Below are 19,632 nucleotides of genomic sequence, written 5' to 3' on the forward strand. Positions count from 1 at the left end.
AGGATATTCCATTTGGTAGGACGGAAAGAGAAGACAATGCAGGAATTGGAGGCAGAGGAGGTAATATGTAGATTAACCCCTTCAGGGGGATCAGTTGATGAATAATATATCTTGCTTCTAAAGCTGGCCATACATGGTTCAGTTTTATCGTTCAGCCAGCGGGATGAGTGAAAAAAAACTGAAGCGATTCCCCCATCCACACATTGGAGGGGGATGGGGGAATTCTCCCCGCTGCACTATTGTATTCTGACAATGGGGGGCGCTCCTCCGCTCTCAGAATACACAGATCAGTGATGAAGCTATTGGCTGCAGCTGCTGAATGAGTGACTTTTATCCGGCAGTGACCACACATGGATGGAAATGTGATCGATCCCTGCTGAACCAGCTGAATTTCCATGTATCTATGGTCACCTCCCCTCCCCCTCATCTCCTTCATTATGTAAGTCATGCTGAGATAATCTCCTATTGGCTGAGCAATATTCTCATTTGTCGCTGAGCTCCTTCTTGCTATTCCTCGTCCTGCCTGTTGTTTCCTTGGATTGATTTTCTGTGTAGTGACCCCGGCTTCATCTCTTGGATGCGCTCGTCTGTTGCTTGTCCTGACCTTTATCCTGATTCCTGGATCTCCCCCTCATCTCTCCTCCATATCCACTTACACAGCTTTTCTCCACACCTGCAGTGACCGGGGGGGGGGGGGATGAAAAACATGCAGCAAAATCCATCCCCACCATTAGGAGCTCTGGAGAAAATTGTCTGCTATTTACACTCCGTTCCTCCGCACGTCACCTGATCACATGAGAGATTACTTTCACACTTTCCTGACAGATTTCGGTATGGTAAAGGTCAAAGTTCACTCTTCAGTGTAGGAGAGGTAGGACGCACCCAGAAACAATGATTTGGTTTGTATGGGGGCCTCATATAGAGGGCCCCTCAAATCTCCCCAACCAAATGTTCCTGCATTCAAAGTCTATATGTCCTATGACATCACACTGACCTCACAGCTCTTCCCCCCAATGTCTCTCCATCTGGCTTTTTTTTCTCATGCTCTTAGGATGTGGGCGGACCCTTGGAATTCTCACTTTCAAAAGTGGGTCTGTTGGTCCTGCGTTGTATGTTATGATGTCAGAATGTCTGCAACAAGCTTTTACTCTGCGTAGTGTGGGGGTCCTGTGTGGGTAAATTATAACTCAGTCTGAGGTGGGGCTTTAATAAATAGAGACCTGACCTGAGAGATGAGGAGGATTCTGGCAATATGATTTAATTTTACTATTTGTGTTCAGATCTAGAGTTTTCCTCCTGTGAAGTCTGGAGATCATATGACCATCACATTGCCTCCACCTCCCTCCCTGATAGAATAGAGAAATACAAAGAAGATTCTAGAAGTCACCTGAGAGATCATGGAGGAGAGGTGAGCGGTGCTGGGAATTCTGGGACATTATCCAGTAACAGACAAGGGATGTGTCTGGATGGTGACTGTATCATTGTGTGTGTCAGGTTCCTATAAGGTGTCAGGATGTCACTGTCTATTTCTCCATGGAGGAGTGGAAGTATTTAGAAGGACACAAGGATCTCTACAAGGATGTCATGATGGAGAATCAGCCGCCCCTCACATCACCGGGTAAGAGGAGACTTTATTGTAAAGGAGAGAGCAGTACGGAGGATCCACCTAGATCCCCCATCATCTGATAAACACATAGAAACAATGTATTCAGTCAGTGTGTGTGTTTCCTACAGATGGATCCAGTAATGGGAACCCACCAGAGAGATGTCCCCGTCCTCTGTATTCCCGGGATTCCACACAGGAAGGTCACACCATCCCCCACCATCATCAGGTAGATGAGGAACAATCACTGATAGTATCATTAGGATCTGTACATTATCTGCATTGTTACCATTGATGTCATTTTTATTATATATTCAGAGTGGAAACCTGAGAGATTCTAAAGTTGAGGTTAAAGAAGAGATAAAAGAGGAGGATGATGAGGATAGGGTGATGAAGGAGTCAGAGTTTCTAAGGGAACACAAAGATCTGTACCAGGACACCATGGTGGAGTCATCCAGCTACAGAAACGCACCAGAGAGATGTCCCCGTCCTCTGTATTCCCGGGATTCCACACAGGAAGGTCACACCATCCCTCACCATCATCAGGTAGACAAGTGACAATTATTGGTAGTTCTTATTTATATACAGCATGTTTGTTACAATAAATGTTTTATTATATATTCAGAGAGGAAACCTCGGGGATGATAATATTGATGTTAAAGAAGAGTATAAAGAGGAGGATGAGGAGTATGGAGTGATGGAGGAGTTTTCAGAAGGACACAAGGATATGATGGAGCCACCTAATACCAGGAACCCACCAGAGAGATGTCCCCGTCCTCTGTATTCCCGGGATTCCACACAGGAAGATCCCACCATCCCTCACTGTTATAAGGTTGGTGGGACAAAGTATCTAGAACATGGACGTGTGGGAGCAATGTGTGGATATTTTATGTCAGCTTATATTTTACAGTTGATATTTTCTTGGTTTAGGGTGAAGATCTGATAGATCTAAAAATTAAAGTTAAAACAGAAGAAGAGAAGTATGTGAGGGATGATCAGCAGTCTATGGAGGAGGATGGAATAACGGGGACATTTATAGAGGAGGACACTCCTACAGAGATCAGCACAGGTGGGTCATTAACACTAAATACATTCCTCCACCCATACTGCTCACTGATTGGTCCAGAGTAGGGGGGGGACTGGGTGATATCAGCCTGTAATACCCTGGTCACTTTCCTGAGCTGTGTTCCCCGTCCTGTATTCCTGTATTTCTCTCAGATAATCTTCCTTCTCTGTGCTGCAGACACAATTTATGTATCTTGACTGGAATTATAGAGATTCTGGGATTCAGCTGGCAGCAAAATGTTACTTTTCACCATAGGTGTTGTGACAGTGTTCACCGTCACTGGGAGTGAGGGACAGATACTTGGGGGACGCTGAGAGAATGGTTTGGATGGCTTCAGATGGGAGAGTGATATTTGTCAACGGTGGCTCTCAAGAAATGTGGAGATTTGATCCCACTTTGCACTGTGGGCCTGTGGCCTGTTGCCATGGAGTCTGTGACACCTAGATGTGTATTCCATGTCCTTCAATGTCAGACAGGCTTTCCCTATTGAATGTGTATTGTGTGAAATCTGCCTGTCCCATTGTTAAATTTTAATGACCTCAAGTTGTTCTGTCCAGATGGCCAGATAATTAGTTCAGGCTTTGCACCTAAATGGGGTGGGTGCAGCCGTACTGGGTGAGAGGATGGCCACAAAGGTAGAGGGGCTTTTAAACTAGGGAATGGGGGGGAGGGTACAGATGTAGAATTAGCCAGTGGAAAGCAAGATTCAGAGGGCAGAAATGGGGGCATTAGCGGTAGGGTGTTCGGAGCTCCTATACCCAGGGTGGGTATGGGGAAAAACCACAAGAGCAGCCTAAAAACATCAAATGAGGATATTTGTAACCGGTCAAAATTACGAGGTTTGTATACCAATGCCAGAAGCCTGGCCAACAAGATGGAAGAGCTGGAGCTGCTGATGTTTGAGGAGGACTTAGATTTTGTGGGGATAACTGAGACTTGGTTTGACAGCTCTCATGACTGGATGGCGACCATTCAGGGGTATTCCCTTTATCGCAGAGATAGAGAAGGTAAAAAAGGGGAAGGGGTATGTTTGTATATTAAGAACAGTATACAGGTAAATATGAGGGATGATATTAATAATGGAGCTAAGGAAGAGGCAGAATCCCTATGGGTAGAGCTTCAAAGGGAAGGCACAGTGGGGAAGGTAATATTGGGCGTATGCTATAGGCCCCCCCACCAGAGGGAGGTGGACCTCATTTTACAGATAGGATTGGCAGCAAGGATGGGAAATGTCATTATAATGGGGGACTTTAATTATCCTGATATAGACTGGGCAGAAGGAACAGCGCACTCAGCCAAGGCTCGGCAGTTCCTAAATGTTTTGCAGGACAATTTCATGGGTCAGATGGTGAATGCACCGACAAGAAACAAGGCGGTACTTGACCTACTGATTACTAACAATGCAGACCTGCTCACGGATATAGAAATACAGGAGAACTTAGGAAACAGTGACCATAGGTCAATAAGTTTCAGTATTAATTACAGTAATAGGAAGCACAAGGGCAATATAAGGACACTGAATTTCAAAAGAGCCAATTTCCCAAAACTGCGCTCACTGCTAGAAAATATCAATTGGGATAGAACCCTGGGAACAAAGAACACAGAGGAAAAATGGGAGTGCTTCAAGAGCATACTTAACAAAGGGATTGACCAGTGCATTCCAAAGGGAAATAAATTTAAAAGAGCAAAATTAAACCCTGGGTGGCTAAACTCCAACATAAAAAATGTATATTAGTGCTAAAGAAAAGGCCTTCAAAAAATACAAGACTGAGGGGTCATTGGCAGCATTTAAGCATTACAAAGAGTGTAATAAGAAATGTAAAGATGAAATCAGGGTGGCTAAAATAGAACACGAGAGACATATAGCGGAGGAGAGTAAAAAGAACCCCAATAAGTTTTTTAAGTATATAAACAGTAAGAAAGCGAGGCCAGAACACATTGGCCCCATAAAAGATGACAAAGGAAATATGGCCACTGAGGACAGAGAAAAGGCGGAAGTGTTAAATAATTTCTTCTCTTCAGTCTTCACAAAAGAATCGGGGGGCTACACAAACCTAGCTTGTAAGGCCGAACTAAACAACACACCTCAGGAAATACCGCCATGGCTAACAGAAGATAGACTTAAAACTAAACTAGAGAAACTTAACATAAATAAATCACCGGGACCGGATGGCTTGCACCCGAGGGTTCTGAAAGAGCTCAGCCAGGTGATTGCCAGACCATTATTCTTGATCTTTAAGGATAGTTTACAGACGGGTATGGTGCCAGCTGATTGGAAAAAAGCCAACGTGGTACCAATATTTAAAAAGGGGCCGAGATATATCCCAGGTAACTATAGGCCGGTCAGCCTAACATCAGTAGTCTGCAAGATTTTGGAGGGGATGTAAAGGGACCACATACAAGAGTTTAGTAATGAAAACGGTATTATTAGTAGTAATCAGCATGGATTCATGAAAAATCGTTCTTGCCAAACCAATCTATTAACCTTCTACGATGAAGTGAGCTGCCACCTAGATAAAGGTAAGCCTGTGGATGTGGTGTATCTGGACTTTGCAAAGGCCTTTGACACCGTTCCCCACAAACGCTTACTGTACAAACTAGGAAGGTAGGTATGGACCATAAGGTGAGTACCTGGATAGAGAACTGGCTCCAGGGGAGAGTCCAGAGGGTGGTGATTAATGGGGAGTACTCGGATTGGGCGGGTGTGGAAAGTGGGGTCCCCCAGGGTTCTGTCCTGGGACCAATCCTGTTTAATTTATTCATAAATGATCTAGAGGAGGGGATATCTAGTACAATCTCAGTATTTGCGGATGATACTAAACTAAGCATGCCAATATCTCCTATGCAGGATGTGGAAACCTTACAAGCGGACCTGAACAAAATAACGGGGTGGGCAACTACATGGCAGATGAGGTTTAATGTTGAAAAATGTAAAGTAATGCACTTGGGGGCCAGAAACCAGAAAGCAAGCTACTCACTAGGGGGGGAACCTCTGGGTGAGTCTAGGATGGAAAAGGACTTGGGGGTACTGGTAGACAACAGGCTTGGCAGTGGCATGCAATGCCAAGCCGCTGCAAGCAAAGCCAACAGAATACTGGGATGTATAAAAAAGGGGATTCACTCCAGAAATAAAGAGATTATTTTCCCACTCTACAAGACTCTGGTCCGGCCACATCTGGAGTATGCTGTCCAGTTCTGGGCACCGGTCCTCAGGAAGGATGTGCTGGAACTGGAGAGAGTCCAGAGAAGGGCAACAAAAATAATTAGGGGAATGGAGGACATCAGCTATGAGGAAAGACTACAAGCACTGAACTTATTCTCTCTGGAGAAGAGACGATTGAGGGGGGGATATGATATCAATGTACAAATACTGTACTGGCGACCCTAGTATAAGGAACAAACTATTCAGAGAGAGGAGATACAATAAGACACGTGGCCACTCACTAAAACTAGAGGAAAGGCGGTTTAACCTTAAAATGTGTAAGGGGTTCTTCACTGTAAGAGCGGTAAGGATGTGGAATTCTCTTCCACAAGCAGTGGTATCAGCGGGGAGCATTGATAGTTTCAAAAAACTATTAGATGGGCACCTTGGAGACCACAACATACAGGGGTACACAATGTACGGTTAAAAGCAAACACACACACATCATAGGTTGAACTGGATGGACTGATGTCTTTTTTCAACCTCACTAACTATGTAACTATGTAACTATGTAAGGTTAATTGAAAAGTAAATTGGGTCCAGGTGTGCAAGTGAGATGTGGGAAAAAGGCAAAATGGAGTGTTGAGGGGAAAGTGATCAAGCCAGCGAACCTTAGGTCTGCCAGCGAACCTTAGTGTATACCTCTGTATCAGGATATGTGTTTGTATACATGTATCACCATATTGACTATCCCTGTTTTTAAGATTTGTATGTATAAAACAAATGTTTGTGTATAAATAAAACATTGTTATTTTTTAAGATTTTCTCTCTAGCGAGTATGTGGCACAATTAAATCCCCTTTTGCCCAGGTGTGCTTGATCACTTTCCCCTCAACACTCCCATTTCCCTTTTTTCCCACATCTCACTTGCACACCTGGACCCAATTTACTTTTCAATTTTTGACCGGGGACGGTGCCTCTGCATATACCCAGCCCACTACTCTCCATACAATCCAATAGTTCAGGGTTATTCTGTTTCTGTATACAATTCCATCTGCATATGGTAATGTAATCGGGCGGCCCCTGGCCTGTGTGTGGTGGCATGATTAGGAGGGGGAGGTCCATGCTGTATATAAATTATGTGTGACTGTTCCATAAAGAGTTCTACTTCACCCTCAATCTAGAGTCTTGTCTCTTATTCGGGGAATCTGCTACAAGGGATTGCTATGCTCTTCATACTCCCTTGGACAGATTCTCCCACCTGAGCTGTGGATCTCTGCAGCTCCTCCAGAGTTCCCATGGACCTCTTGGCTGCTTCTCTGATGAATGCTCTCCTTGCCCGGCCGGTCAGTTTAGGTGGACGGCCATGTCTTGGAAAGGTTGCAGTTGTACCATACTCTTTCCATTTTCTAATGATGGATTGAACAGCGTTCCATGAGATGTTCAAAGCTTGTTTTTTTTAATATAACCTAACCTGGCTGGTGTGTTCCTTGGCTTTCATGATGCTGTTTGTTTACTAAGGTTCTCTAATGAACCTATGAGGGCTTCACAGAACAGATGTATTTATACTGAGGTTAAATTACACACAGGTGGACTCTATTTATTAATTTGGTGACTTTTGAAGGTAATTGGTTCAACTAGATTTTAGTTAGAGATATCAGAGTAAAGGGGGTGAATACAAATGCACACCACACTTTTCACAGATTTTTTTTTTTTTTTTAAAGCAAACGTTTAATAAGTTTTGTGCAGTACAAAAATAGTACATAGACAACAAAAGTACAAATATCACAAAAAACTGCCTTACAGGCCACAGCTTACATAAAAAAAACGGGGAACACATAAACATGGCCGATATAAACACAGCAGCTAACTACAGATGAAGTATAGCATCCAAAGCAGGCGTGGGACAATCCATAAAGGGGAAAAAGGAGCGGAGTGGACCGGATCAGTAGGAGTAACACACGTTAAGGAGTACACGTGGAGGAGGCCTCAAGCCATCTATCCCATATCTTATGAAAACGTTTCAAACCACCCCTGTTAATAAACATCACTTTCTTGTAGGGGAGAGTACCATTAATGTCAGCCAGCCAGGTTGGGTGGGGAAGGTTGTATCCAGGTACAGGCTATCAATTTCCTGGCAGTAAACCGGGTTTCACGGAGAAAGCGTTGCGTATATTTGTCAATGTCCTCCTCAGGGAATATCCCTAGGAGACATAGCTTGGGGTCCAGGGATACCGGAGAACCCATGCGGTCATGTAGGAACTGGATTATTTGCGACCAAAAACCCTGCATGCATGGACAGTGCCATATGAGATGCCCGAACGTACCTGGAGACAAGAGGCATTTGGGGCAGATAGGAGAATGGGAGGGATTAAGCCTAGCCATCCACACTGGAGTGAGGTATGATCTACGTATGAGTGATATAGATCTGTGTGAGTCTATCAGAGAGTTTCGGAGACACCAAAGTACTGGCCTCCAGGGCATCACACCAATCATCATCATCCAGTTCCCTGACCTCCTCCGCCCACGACGCCCGAATGCCATAGGCTAGGGCAGTCATAGGTTTAGAGAGCAACATTTCGTATAACAGTGAGGTAAGTTTTTGATGTTCCCGACCCCTAAGCACATCCAAAAGGTCAACCAAGGGTAAGGCTGGAGGGTTGTTGGCAAATTGCGCCCGAATGGCATGTCGAATCTGCAGATAGCGAAAGTGCATAGAGGCCAGGAGCTGAAACTCCCCTCGGAGGGTGGCAAATGATTTAATTGTGCCCTCCGAAAGCAGGTGTGAAAGAAAATATATCCCTCTAGACAACCAAGCACGCGGATCAGGGAGATGCAAGAACTCCGGCAATAATCTATTAAACCACAGAGGAGTCATAGAGTGAAACCCGGTGTCTCCCGTCCTGGAGACTGCCAGGTCCCAGACCCGTCTGTGCTGGAATAGGAGACCACCGCGATCGGCAGTCGGCAGAGAGCCGCCCACCCCTCTAAGTATATTACAGAAAGGGTGAGGGAACCGTGCACCATTGCGACCACAAACCAGCATGAGATACGTATGGCAATCCTGTTTATCAATATGAAAAAGATGAGAGAGCTGGGCTGCAAGGTAATAGGCCGCAAAGTCTGAGACGGCTATACCGCCCAGCTTTGTGGGTTTATGGGTATGTTTCCATGCTAGCTTGTGTCTGCTGGTTCCACACATAAACGTTTTCAACAATCTATCCAAAATTACAAAGTACTTGTATGTTGCATATAGGTGGGTGAATGCCACAGGATATAGAGAATTTTGGGTAGGAGAATCATCTTGATCAGACCTACCCTCCCCATGACACCCAGTGGTAGGCGTGCCCAGGTCTGAGTCTTGGTCTTCACCAGGTCAAACAGTGGTTTAACGTTCAGGGGTATATAGTCAGGTAAGGAACGGTAAACAATAACCCCCAGATGCTTGAAAGACGCCACTCGGGTCAGTGGAAGGGCAGCCTGATCCGCAGATGGAGGGAACACGTCCACGGGGAGAATCTGGGATTTGTCCCAGTTGACTGTGAGTCCAGAAAAGGCACCAAATTGCTTAATGGTCAACAGGGCTTTTTGTAGGAACAGCCTGGGGTCGGCTAGATACAAGAGCATGTCATCGGCATAGAGGCCTATCTTTTCCTCAAAGTCCCCACAGCGCAGTCCACGAATGTCAAGGTCCGAACATATGGCTATGGCAAGGGGCTCCACCGCAAGGGCGTACAGGAGAGGGGATATGGGACAGCCCTGCCGTGTCCCCCCGAGAGAGGGAGAACAGCCGAGACGTCCAGCCGTTAGCCAGTACCCTAGCCCGAGGCGGATGGTATAAAATAGTAAGCCCTTTGACAAAGTTGGGGCCGAATCCGAATCTGCGGAGACACTGCCAAAGATATTGCCACTCAACAGAATCAAATGCCCTAGCAGCGTCAAGCTTTACCACTACTCTGGAGCCTATACAGTCATGCGTTGCCTGTAAGTTCATGAAAAGACGATGGGTATTAAACGCCATATTTTTAGCGGGCATGAAACCGGTCTGGTCGGGGTGGATAAGATACAAAATTACCTTGTTGAGGCGCAAGGCCAAGACCTTGGCCAATATTTTACGTCGCCTTGCAGAAGGGAAATAGGCCGATAGGAGTCCGGGAAGGACGGATCCTTCCCTGGCTTGGGGATCAAGACAATAAGCGCCTCGCGCATAGAGTCCAGTAGGACACAGTCAGCGAACGCAGCTTCATACACAGCAAGCAACTGGGGGGCCAAAACAGCAGAAAAATGGGAGTAAAACTCCACTGTGGGCCATCAGTGCCAGGGGCCTTGGCCTTCGCAAAATGCGAAATAGCCATGACCACGTCATCAACCGATATGGGAGCTTCCAGCATGGCAACCTGCGAGGAGGACAATGTGTGGAACTCAACCGAATCCAACAACAGAGCCAGGTCAGAAAGAGCATAGCGTACCTTAGAAGTATAAACCTCACCAAAGTAGGCAGCAAACACCTCCGTCACGGCTGCCGGATCAGCAGAGTCCTCCAACAGCGACGGATGGAGAGTTATGACCACCGGGGGGCCTAGTATCCATATGAGCGAGGAAAGCCAACAGCTTACCGGGCTTCTCCCCATATTCAAATGTGCGTTGTCGACTGAAAAACAGCTTACGGTCGGTTTTCTCACGGGAGAGGGTGCCGAAGGCGCGTGTGAAGTTTAAGTCGGGACAATAGGTCTCGGGATGGGGAATGCGCATATTGGCGCTCCAGGTCGGTCAACTGTTGTTCTGCCCGAAGAAGGTCAGACCGCGCCGCCCTTTTAAATCGGGAGATACGCGAGGACAAAAGCAAACGGGCATGGCCTTTAAATGTCTCCTACACCGCCGATGGGGCGGCAGAGTCAGCGTTAGATTGAAAATAGAAATCCCATTCCCCAGCTAACGAGTCAAGGTCAGGGACAGCCGTGAGCCAGAAAGGATTCAGACGCCAATGGCAGGTCGGGGGGTCCGTAAATGGAGATAATTCAATCCAATAAGGGGCATGGTCAGACAGTAAGTGAGGACCAAAACGGTCACCAATAAGCTTAGAGGTTAGGACCTGGGAGATCCATATGGAGTCTATTCTAAGCATGGTCGAGTGGGTTGCCGAATAACAGCAGTAGGCCCGGGTTGTAGGGTGTAGATGACGCCAGGAGTCCAGTAAATGAAAACTATGAAGCAGTCTACAAAAGCGGGTATCATGGTCAGGGTAGGCAGGGGTCAAGGGGGGTCCCAGCCGTCTCGGCCATCCTGGACATAAACGTCAAACCCTCGCTGAGGAGCGTGGCATGAAATGGGGGAGGCACATTCCAGGTGAGCAATTTTAACCGTGCCATGGGAGAAAATGGAGTATAAGGTATAGAAGCAAAGAATCAAGAGGCCCCAGAGCAGATAGCACCCCTGCCTGCAGCATAACAAAAATATACAAAAAAAAACCACATAGCAGCTGTGGAGAGCAATAAAACAATCAGAACAATCATAAGAAAGTGGGTAGCACAAAACTCATACATAATAACCCCCCACCCAGCCCAACACAGCCCCCAACCGGTGTGGGCATGCATCCCAAAACAGGTAACCACATTGGAGCAAGAGGCAAGGACCCACTGAAAGTGGAATGCAGCAGTCTCCATCCTTGGTGGCAACAAAACAGAAGAAAAAATGGGGCGAAAGTTCTCCGAAGAGGGGTCCCAGATGCAGGACACAACAGTAGGTGAGCACACAGTGAAAAAAGATGTATGTTCCAGTGTGAGCCGAGGTGCCCCTGGCTATAAGACAGGTAAGTGCAGTATGCAGAAATGGTAGCTGCCGCTAGCTCCCAGGCCCGGGAGCTGCATAGGAACAGGAGACCAACAGCTAGCAACAAACAAATGAAAAGTACATATAAAAGAAAAAAAAAATTAAAAAAGTGGAAGAAAAAATGAAAAATCCCCCCCCCACTCACCCCCTCAACAGGCTGAAAAAAAGTGCAACAATGGGGGTCTCAGAGCCCCACAATGGCAGGAGAGGTGCACAGTCACAGGAGGCACGATAGAGATCAGTCCAGGGGAGTGCAGGGTCCGGGTGTCCTAAGGCACATTAACAGAAAAGCAAAGGCACATCAACAGAAAAGCAAAAGAGCCAGAACCAGCAACAAAAGTACTCACGGAAGTTGGTCTAACCAGGCAGTAGAAGAATCCGGGTCCTCAAAAAAGTGAACTCTATCGTCGCCAACCACCCGCAATCTGGCCGGGTACAACATAGAATACTTGAAGTTGCGGATCCTCAGGCGCCACTTAACCTCCATAAAGCGGCTACGCAGCTTCTGGACTTCTGCAGGGAAGGCCAAGAAGTTATGATTTTCCAGATGTATATTGCCTTTCTCCCGGGCCAGCCTGAGAACTGCGTCATGGTCCCTGAACTTCAGAAATTTAGCGATGAACTCCTGACCGTAGGTCTTAACCAGGAGGTCCTCCAAGAATGTGGCTGGGATGGTACCCTCCAGCAGGCCAATGAACCGGAGATTTTTACGCCAAGTGTGATTTTTCAGATCGTCCTGTTTGTGCAGCAGGTAAGTAATATTGCGGGAGGCCTGGTCCACTACATTTCTAAGTGGGGGGAGATCGTCCTCCATGCGGCCTATGCTTTCCTCGGCCTCTGACACCCGGCCTCGAAGCTTCTGCAGATCCTGCCGGAGGAGGGAGATGTCCATCCTCACCTTCTCCAACTTAAAGGTAAGGGAAGCCTTGCAGTCAGTAATAGCTTCCAGGATCGCTCTTTCATCCAGCGGCAGTGCGGCCGAGGCAGGAGAAGAGGATAGGGAGTCACCATCTTAGGCCTGCAGGCTTCCCTCCTGTTGGCTGAATTTGTCCAACTTTGCCGCCGCCTCAGAGGTCTTACGGGGAGGCGACATGATCCGCAGATGTCCCAGAGCAGCAGCAGCAAGTAACGGGGTTCAGTGTCATGATATGTCAGAAACAGGAATGTATGTACGGAGGAAAGCCGGGAGAGCACGGCTCACACACGTCCACTCACATACAGCTTCAGGCCACGCTCCCCACTTTTCACAGATTTATTTGTGAAAAGAATTCCATTTATCACTTTCCTTCCACTTCACAATTATGTGCCACCTTGTGTTGGTCTATTACATAAAATAAGTTTACGTTTTTGGTTGTAATATGACAAAATGTGGAAAATTTAAGGGGTGTGAATACTTTTTCAAGGCACTGTATAGGATGTGGTGTCTGAGGGCCCTGAAGTCTATAGGTAGCACCTTCATCAGAATCTATTGAGTCCCTGTGTGTTGGGCAGAGACTATCCCATCAGGTCCTTGTGGGATTCTAACACTGTAGATCTTCCCGTCCAGTCCAGGTTCCAGTCAAGTGGTATTTTCCAGTCCTTAAAGTGATTCCCACCAACTCCCCCCAGATCCGGGAGACAAAAATTCTGCTGATTCTATTATGTAATATCACTCTACAGAGGACTGGAAGACTATGAGAACACAAATGATAGCTTAAGCAAGGGTGTTATGCCTACCTATGAATACCCCCAAGCACCTAAAGCTCCTAATCAAGCTCCAGTAAAGGATAATCCCAAAGAGGAGCTGGAAGGTCCCAGCAAGGGTCACTGCCCTATTAGGTCTAACCGGTAGCAGTTGCTGGCCAGGAATTCAGATTATGTTGTATAATGTACTGCCTATAATTATTGCATTTTTTTGGTAATCATCTGTTTATCTTGCTGAATTTCAGTGTTTTATTATTATTGTAAGTTAATGCCAAGAACAGCTTCTGTAGGCACATGTAGGTTGACCTCCCTACATAGGTGGTGCTGATGCAACCACCCTGCCAGGAGACTAGAGGACAGGAGAAATGCACATTCCTCTTAGTTCTCTTTACATGTCATTGGGTGATCTGCTGTCCGATTGGACGCTACCACCCAGATGACCAACACAGACATCTTTAGAGAAGGCAATGCTTCTAAGAAACAATGGCTCACTGCAGTTGGTGCACATGTTACGTGTGGTTAGGTGAAGGACAGGAACCCGCTTGATCGAGAGAATGTGCCTAGCATCAGGGAGAGATTCTGGAGGAGGAGGGGCAGCAACCTTTATCTTGGTTGTTCTCCTCCCATTCCTCACTCTCTGACCTCTGGTGGGGCTCAGCCCACTGTTATTCATGACTAAATCATGGACTAAATAAGGAAGTGCAGGACTTCTTTTGTTGGGACGATGGCAATGAGTGATAAAGGGGGAGGGGACACTCATCTTATAATCCCCCCATCACTGTCACAAAGACAGTTCTCATTGTTTCCTCACTCTCTGACTAAGGTCCATGAATAAAGAAATGAACTGGTAGGAGATCAGAGGACCCATTTACTAGTTACCTTGAGGGGGGGAATTGTAAGATCCTCAGAGACAAAGCTGTCTAATGTGGGCGGAGTCCTGATTTAGGGGAACCAATCTGCTCATGTCTAGTAATAATCTTTTTATTTCTATTTTAGTACATGGACGGGAGATGAGGAAAACCTCAGAGGATTGTCTCACTTTGTCTCCAGACTGTAAAGTAGAAGATGAGGACATCACACAGTATAGTCCAGGAGAAAACCCGGCTCCCTCAAATGTCCATCCGCCACCACACAGTGTAGATGGACCATCGTATTCCTCCTATCCTGAGGAACCTCAGACTGTGAGGGATGGTGCCGGACCATGGTATTCCTCTTATCCTGAGGAACCTCAGATTGTGAGGGACGGTGCCGGACCATGGTATTCCTCTTATCCTGAGGAACCTATAGATTGTGAGGGACGGTGCCGGATCATCGTATTCCTCTTATCCTGAGGAACCTCAGACTGTGAGGGACGGTGCCGGACCATCGTATCCCTCTTATCCTGAGGAACCTCAGACTGTGAGGGACAGTGCCGGACCATCGTATTCCTCTTATCCTGAGGAACCTCAGACTGTGAGGGACAGTGCCGAACCATCGTATTCCTCTTATCCTGAGGAACCTCAGACTGTGAGGGACGGTGCCAGACCATCGTATTCCTCTTATCCTGAGGAACCTCAGACTGTGAGGGACGGTGTCGTCCTTCCAACAGATAAGAGGTTTTCCTGTACTGAGTGTGGGAAGTGTTTCCATTCTAAACCTAATCTTATTGTGCATAAAAGGACTCACACTGGTGAGAAGCCGTATTCCTGTCCTGAGTGTGGGAAATGTTTTTCACAAAAGGCCAATCTTCAAATACATCACTTGTTTCACACCGGGGAGAAGCCATATTCTTGTTCTGAATGCGGGAAATGTTTTGTAATAAAATCACGTCTGGTCACACATCAGAGATCTCATACAGGGGAGAAGCCATATTCCTGCCCTGAGTGTGGAAAATGTTTTGTAATAAAATCACATCTTGTCACACATCAGAGATCGCACACTGGGGAAAAGCCGTATTCCTGTCCTGAGTGTGGGAAAGGTTTTGTAATGAAGTCACATCTTGTCACCCATCAGAGATCTCACATGGGAGAGAAGCCGTATTCTTGTCCTGAGTGCGGGAAATGTTTTGTAATAAAATCAGCACTTGTCACACATCAGAGATCTCACACGGGGGAGAAGCCGTATTCCTGTCCTGAGTGCGGGAAATGTTTTTCACGGAAGTCCAATCTTTACAGACATCAGGGATGTCACACGGGGGAAAAGCTGTATTCCTGTCCTGAGTGAGGGAACTGTTAATCAATGAAGACCTGTCTTCCTGTACGTCAGGGATCCCACACAACCCTCAAGGTGTATTAGTGTCTTGAGTGCGGGAAATGTCTTCTATATGAATGTTGCTGGACATGTGGGGAAGAAGCACACCCTGATATACACCTCAGATATACTCCATGGCTGATCTTCATCATGTAAGAAACACTTCATAAGGAGATCAGAGATCACCAAAGACATGGATGAAGTGTTGTCCCGTGTTGGCCATTGATAGCAGGAGAAAAATAAAAATGAGTCATCTCATCACCTTTCATTGGCTGAGTACATTTTGTGGTGGAAGATTTCACAAACACTTTTTGTCTGTTTTTAAAATGATTTGTGGACAAATGTGAGAAGCTTTCATCCAGTCTGGAGAAATTGGTTTACTTCATACATTCCTTTCTATGATCCTTTAATCCATCTAGTGTCCATAGTGCAGTATTGCACTATTCTTTCTGATTGAGGTATTTCAGGGAAAATGCCATATTATGGCCATTAGATGGAGCTGACGATCATAGGAAATCACTCTATTACCTTGAATATGGCAAAACTTTGTCATATTTGGTGGGCAAATGCATGTCACAGTCTTCTAGATTTTTTCTGTATAAATAGTCCCTTTCATTTCCTTTGTGGTTACATGAGTACAGGAGAAATCGGAGAACATAAATTAATTAAACCAACAATATTAAACCCATCATTGATTTATAACAGAAGATACCACATGTGTCCAATAGATGGCACTAAGTATAATAGAAATGAATGCCATCTAGTGGCTGAATGCAACATTTCCAATTTTAAATCAATGTCAAACATTTGCACCAGCACAGCAGAAAGCCGAATAACATTTGTTGTGTTTACCCCCCCCATTCACACAGAAGGAATGTACATGCGTTTTTACTGGATGAATTGCTATGCAAGGTTATTCATGAATAGACCCCTACATGTCAGGAGACGTTTATATAAAGATGGGAAGTATGTAGCAGATAAATGAGTAGACCTCCTAGCAATGTTATTACCAGGCTGCAGCTAGGGGGAGCTCTAATGTGACCACAGCAGAGTGATCCCATCTAGCTCACATTAACCCTTTCACTGCCAGACCCGTGTTTGCATTATTTTTGCACACATGGTAAAATGCAGATTTTGGGCATGAAGATTTGATAAAAACCCCAAACATATATTTTCTGAAAGCAGAGGCCCTGGAGAATAAAATGGTGGTAATTGTTAAGGTGTTCCTCGTACACAAATGTCACCTTCATATCCGGGTTTATTTTCTCCTTTCCCCCATTTTCTATGGTGTGATCTTTTCTACAATACTTTGTTATAATAATGTAACACGTTGTGTATTGTATTGTACACAAATTATTACCTACTCCGCCTCCACATTCCAGACACGTCATTTTCCTGACCAATTGGATTTCTTCCATTACTATTTCCTGATTCTATGACTGCAATCTTGTTAAAAGTAAAATTATAATAAAAAATGTATTGAATATAAAATAATGCATTTTCTATATCTCGCTTTATCCTTCCATGATACTTTGGATTACTGTACTTTTATTTTATGTGCGTTATTGCATTGATTCTGTGTGGTTTTACTCTGTTGGATGCTTTTTCCCTTTATAAAATAAAGAATTTGAAAAAAGAAAAAATTGTGTGAGTCGGTGCAATTATGACAAGCTTGGGCAGAGGCGGCTCTAGACTTTTTGAGGCCTTAGGCGAAAATCATGTAGGAGGCCCCCCACACACGATAAAAGAAATAAATAAGCAGGCGATATTAAAATGAACTGCATATTGTGGCAGCCGTGGTGATGGGGGGTGGGATGAGTGGCAGTGGTGGTGATGGGGGGTGGGATGAGTGGCAGCAGTGGTGATGTGGGGGTGGGATAAGTGGCAGCGATGGTAATGTGGGGGTGGGATGAGTAGCAGTGGTGGTGATATGGGGGTGGGATGAGTAGCAGCGGTGGTGAAGTGGGGGTGGGATGAGTGGCAGTGGTGGTGAGATGAGTGGCAGCGGTGGTGATGTGGGGTGGGATGAGTGGCAGCGGTGGTGATGTGGGGGTGGGATGAGTGGCAGCAGTGGTGATGTGGGGGTGGGATGAGTGGCAGCAGTGGTGATGTGGGGTGGGATGAGTGGCAGCGGTGGTGATGGGGGGTGGGATGAGTGGCAGCGGTGGTGATGGGGGGGGTGGGATGAGTGGCAGCTGTGGTGATGTGGGGGTGGGATGAGTGGCAGCGGTGGTGATGGGGGGTGGGATGAGTGGCAGCGGTGGTGATGGGGCGCGGGATGAGTGGCAGCGGTGGTGATGGGGGGTGGGATGAGTGGTAGCGGTGGTGATGGGGGGTGGATTGAGTGGCAGCGATGGTGATGGGGGGTGGGATGAGTGGCAGCGGTGGTGATGGGGGGTGGATTGAGTGGCAGCGATGGTGATGGGGGGTGGATTGAGTGGCAGCGGTGGTGATAGGGGGTGGATTGAGTGGCAGCGGTGGTGATGGGGGGTGGATTGAGTGGCAGCTGTGGTGATGGGGGTGGATTGAGTGGCAGTGGTGGTGATGGGGGGTGGATTGAGTGGCAGCTGTGGTGATGGGGGGTGGGATGAGTGGCAGTGGGGGTGGATTGAGTGGCAGCGGTGGTGATGGGGGGGTGGGATGAGTGGCAGCGGTGGTGATGGGGGGTGGATTGAGTGGCAGCAGTGGTGATGTGGGGTGGATTGAGTGGCAGCGGTGGTGATGGGGGGTGGGATGAGTGGCAGCGGTGGTGAGATGAGTGGCAGCGGTGGTGATGTGGGGTGGGATGAGTGGCAGCGGTGGTGATGAGGGTGGGATGAGTGGCAGTGGTGGTGATGGGGGGTGGATTGAGTGGCAGTGGTGGTGATAGGGGGGTGGGATGAGTGGCAGCGATGGTGATGGGGGGTGGATTGAGTGGCAGCGGTGGTGATGTGGGGTGGATTGAGTGGCAGCGGTGGTGATGGGGGGTGGGATGAGTGGCAGTGGTGGTGATGGGGGGGGTGGATTGAGTGGCAGCTGTGGTGATGGGGGGTGGGATGAGTGGCAGCGGTGGTGATGGGGGGTGGATTGAGTGGCAGTGGTATCCCTCTGGGATCCCTCTGGGATACCGATGAAAACCAAGTTCTGCATGCCGAGGAGTGCAATGGGCACGACCAGATTGAGTCCAACAATGGGAGTGGCTTAACCACTTAAGCCCCGGAGGATTTGGCTGCTCAAAGACCAGGCCCTATTTTGTGATTCGGCACTGCAATGCTGTACATAAATGATAATGTAAAAGTATTAACCGCGCTAAAGGAAAAATACAATGAACAGCAGCAACTTCTAGTGTGACCACACCCTGTAGAATATTGTAAAAATAAGTCGCGCTATAATATGATCAATGGAGATATAAAGTCCATACAGTCCAAGCATAAAGTAAAGATGTAATCCGGGACCAGGAACCCCAAAGGGTATATGCTTACCAGATTGAGGTAAGGTAAAGGCAGTTTCTTTGGATAAACTTGTCACCTTGATAGTAGATCCAGGTCCACGTGAACGGTTAGCTCAATAGTCATAGGATCATGGAAGTAAAGGTAAAAGCGCAATAGCGTAAAACCTTACAAACTAAATTGGACACCACAGTGTTCGTGAAAAATGAATTCAATTGTGTGAATGAATAAACCTCCACCAATAAAAATAATCACTGATAACAGTGAATAAAAAACATGCAAAAATAAATTATAAAAATATGATGGGTACCCCTTACCAAGAGTGATAAAGGTAAACACCAAAATTAATAAACGTGTTATAGCTGAAGTCGCCTCTTACCGGACAACATTAATTGAATAGCCAATAAAGAAAGGCAAAAGTGTAAGGTTTGCGTGTTGAACCACCACCTTATATAGCTAGATTCGCCTCTTACCATATGAGATAAGGGTTAAAGCAAACGTGCAGATCACAATTCAGTGTGAACCCGGAGCCAATAATAAGATATACCAATAGGGGTCGCCTCTTACCAAATACAAATAATGTTGAGCCTGTATGGTGATCAAGCATCCAAGGACCCGACCCTTACTCTGGGGTGCTGTTTTCCTCAATAGCG

At 46.5% G+C, this 19,632-nt stretch overlaps 3 protein-coding genes across 3 annotated transcripts in view; 2 read left to right on the forward strand and 1 right to left on the reverse strand.

Moving 5' to 3' along the window:
* The window catches only part of LOC309548697 (uncharacterized protein), a 371,895-nt gene extending 356,098 nt beyond the window's left edge, over positions 1–15,797 (forward strand). Inside the window, exon 5 of the mRNA XM_082248656.1 lies at positions 15,606–15,797. The gene's annotated coding sequence lies outside the window, so the exon portion shown is untranslated. The remainder of the gene's footprint in view (positions 1–15,605) is intronic.
* Positions 1–19,632, forward strand: part of LOC309549117 (uncharacterized protein) — a 4,285,597-nt gene that overhangs the window by 3,449,967 nt on the left and 815,998 nt on the right. Inside the window, 4 exon segments of the mRNA XM_082249155.1 lie at positions 1,495–1,618; positions 1,735–1,832; positions 1,922–2,149; positions 2,229–2,435. Of these exon segments, the coding sequence (XP_082105281.1) occupies positions 1,495–1,618; positions 1,735–1,832; positions 1,922–2,149; positions 2,229–2,435 (657 nt within the window).
* The window catches only part of LOC309549120 (uncharacterized protein), a gene marked incomplete at its 3' end in the record, with an annotated part of 1,495,124 nt that overhangs the window by 795,208 nt on the left and 680,284 nt on the right, over positions 1–19,632 (reverse strand). The window lies entirely within an intron of this gene.

Source organism: Pelophylax lessonae, assembly GCF_965119305.1.
Source record: "Pelophylax lessonae genome assembly, chromosome: 3".
In the NCBI taxonomy this organism is placed as follows: domain Eukaryota; kingdom Metazoa; phylum Chordata; class Amphibia; order Anura; family Ranidae; genus Pelophylax; species Pelophylax lessonae.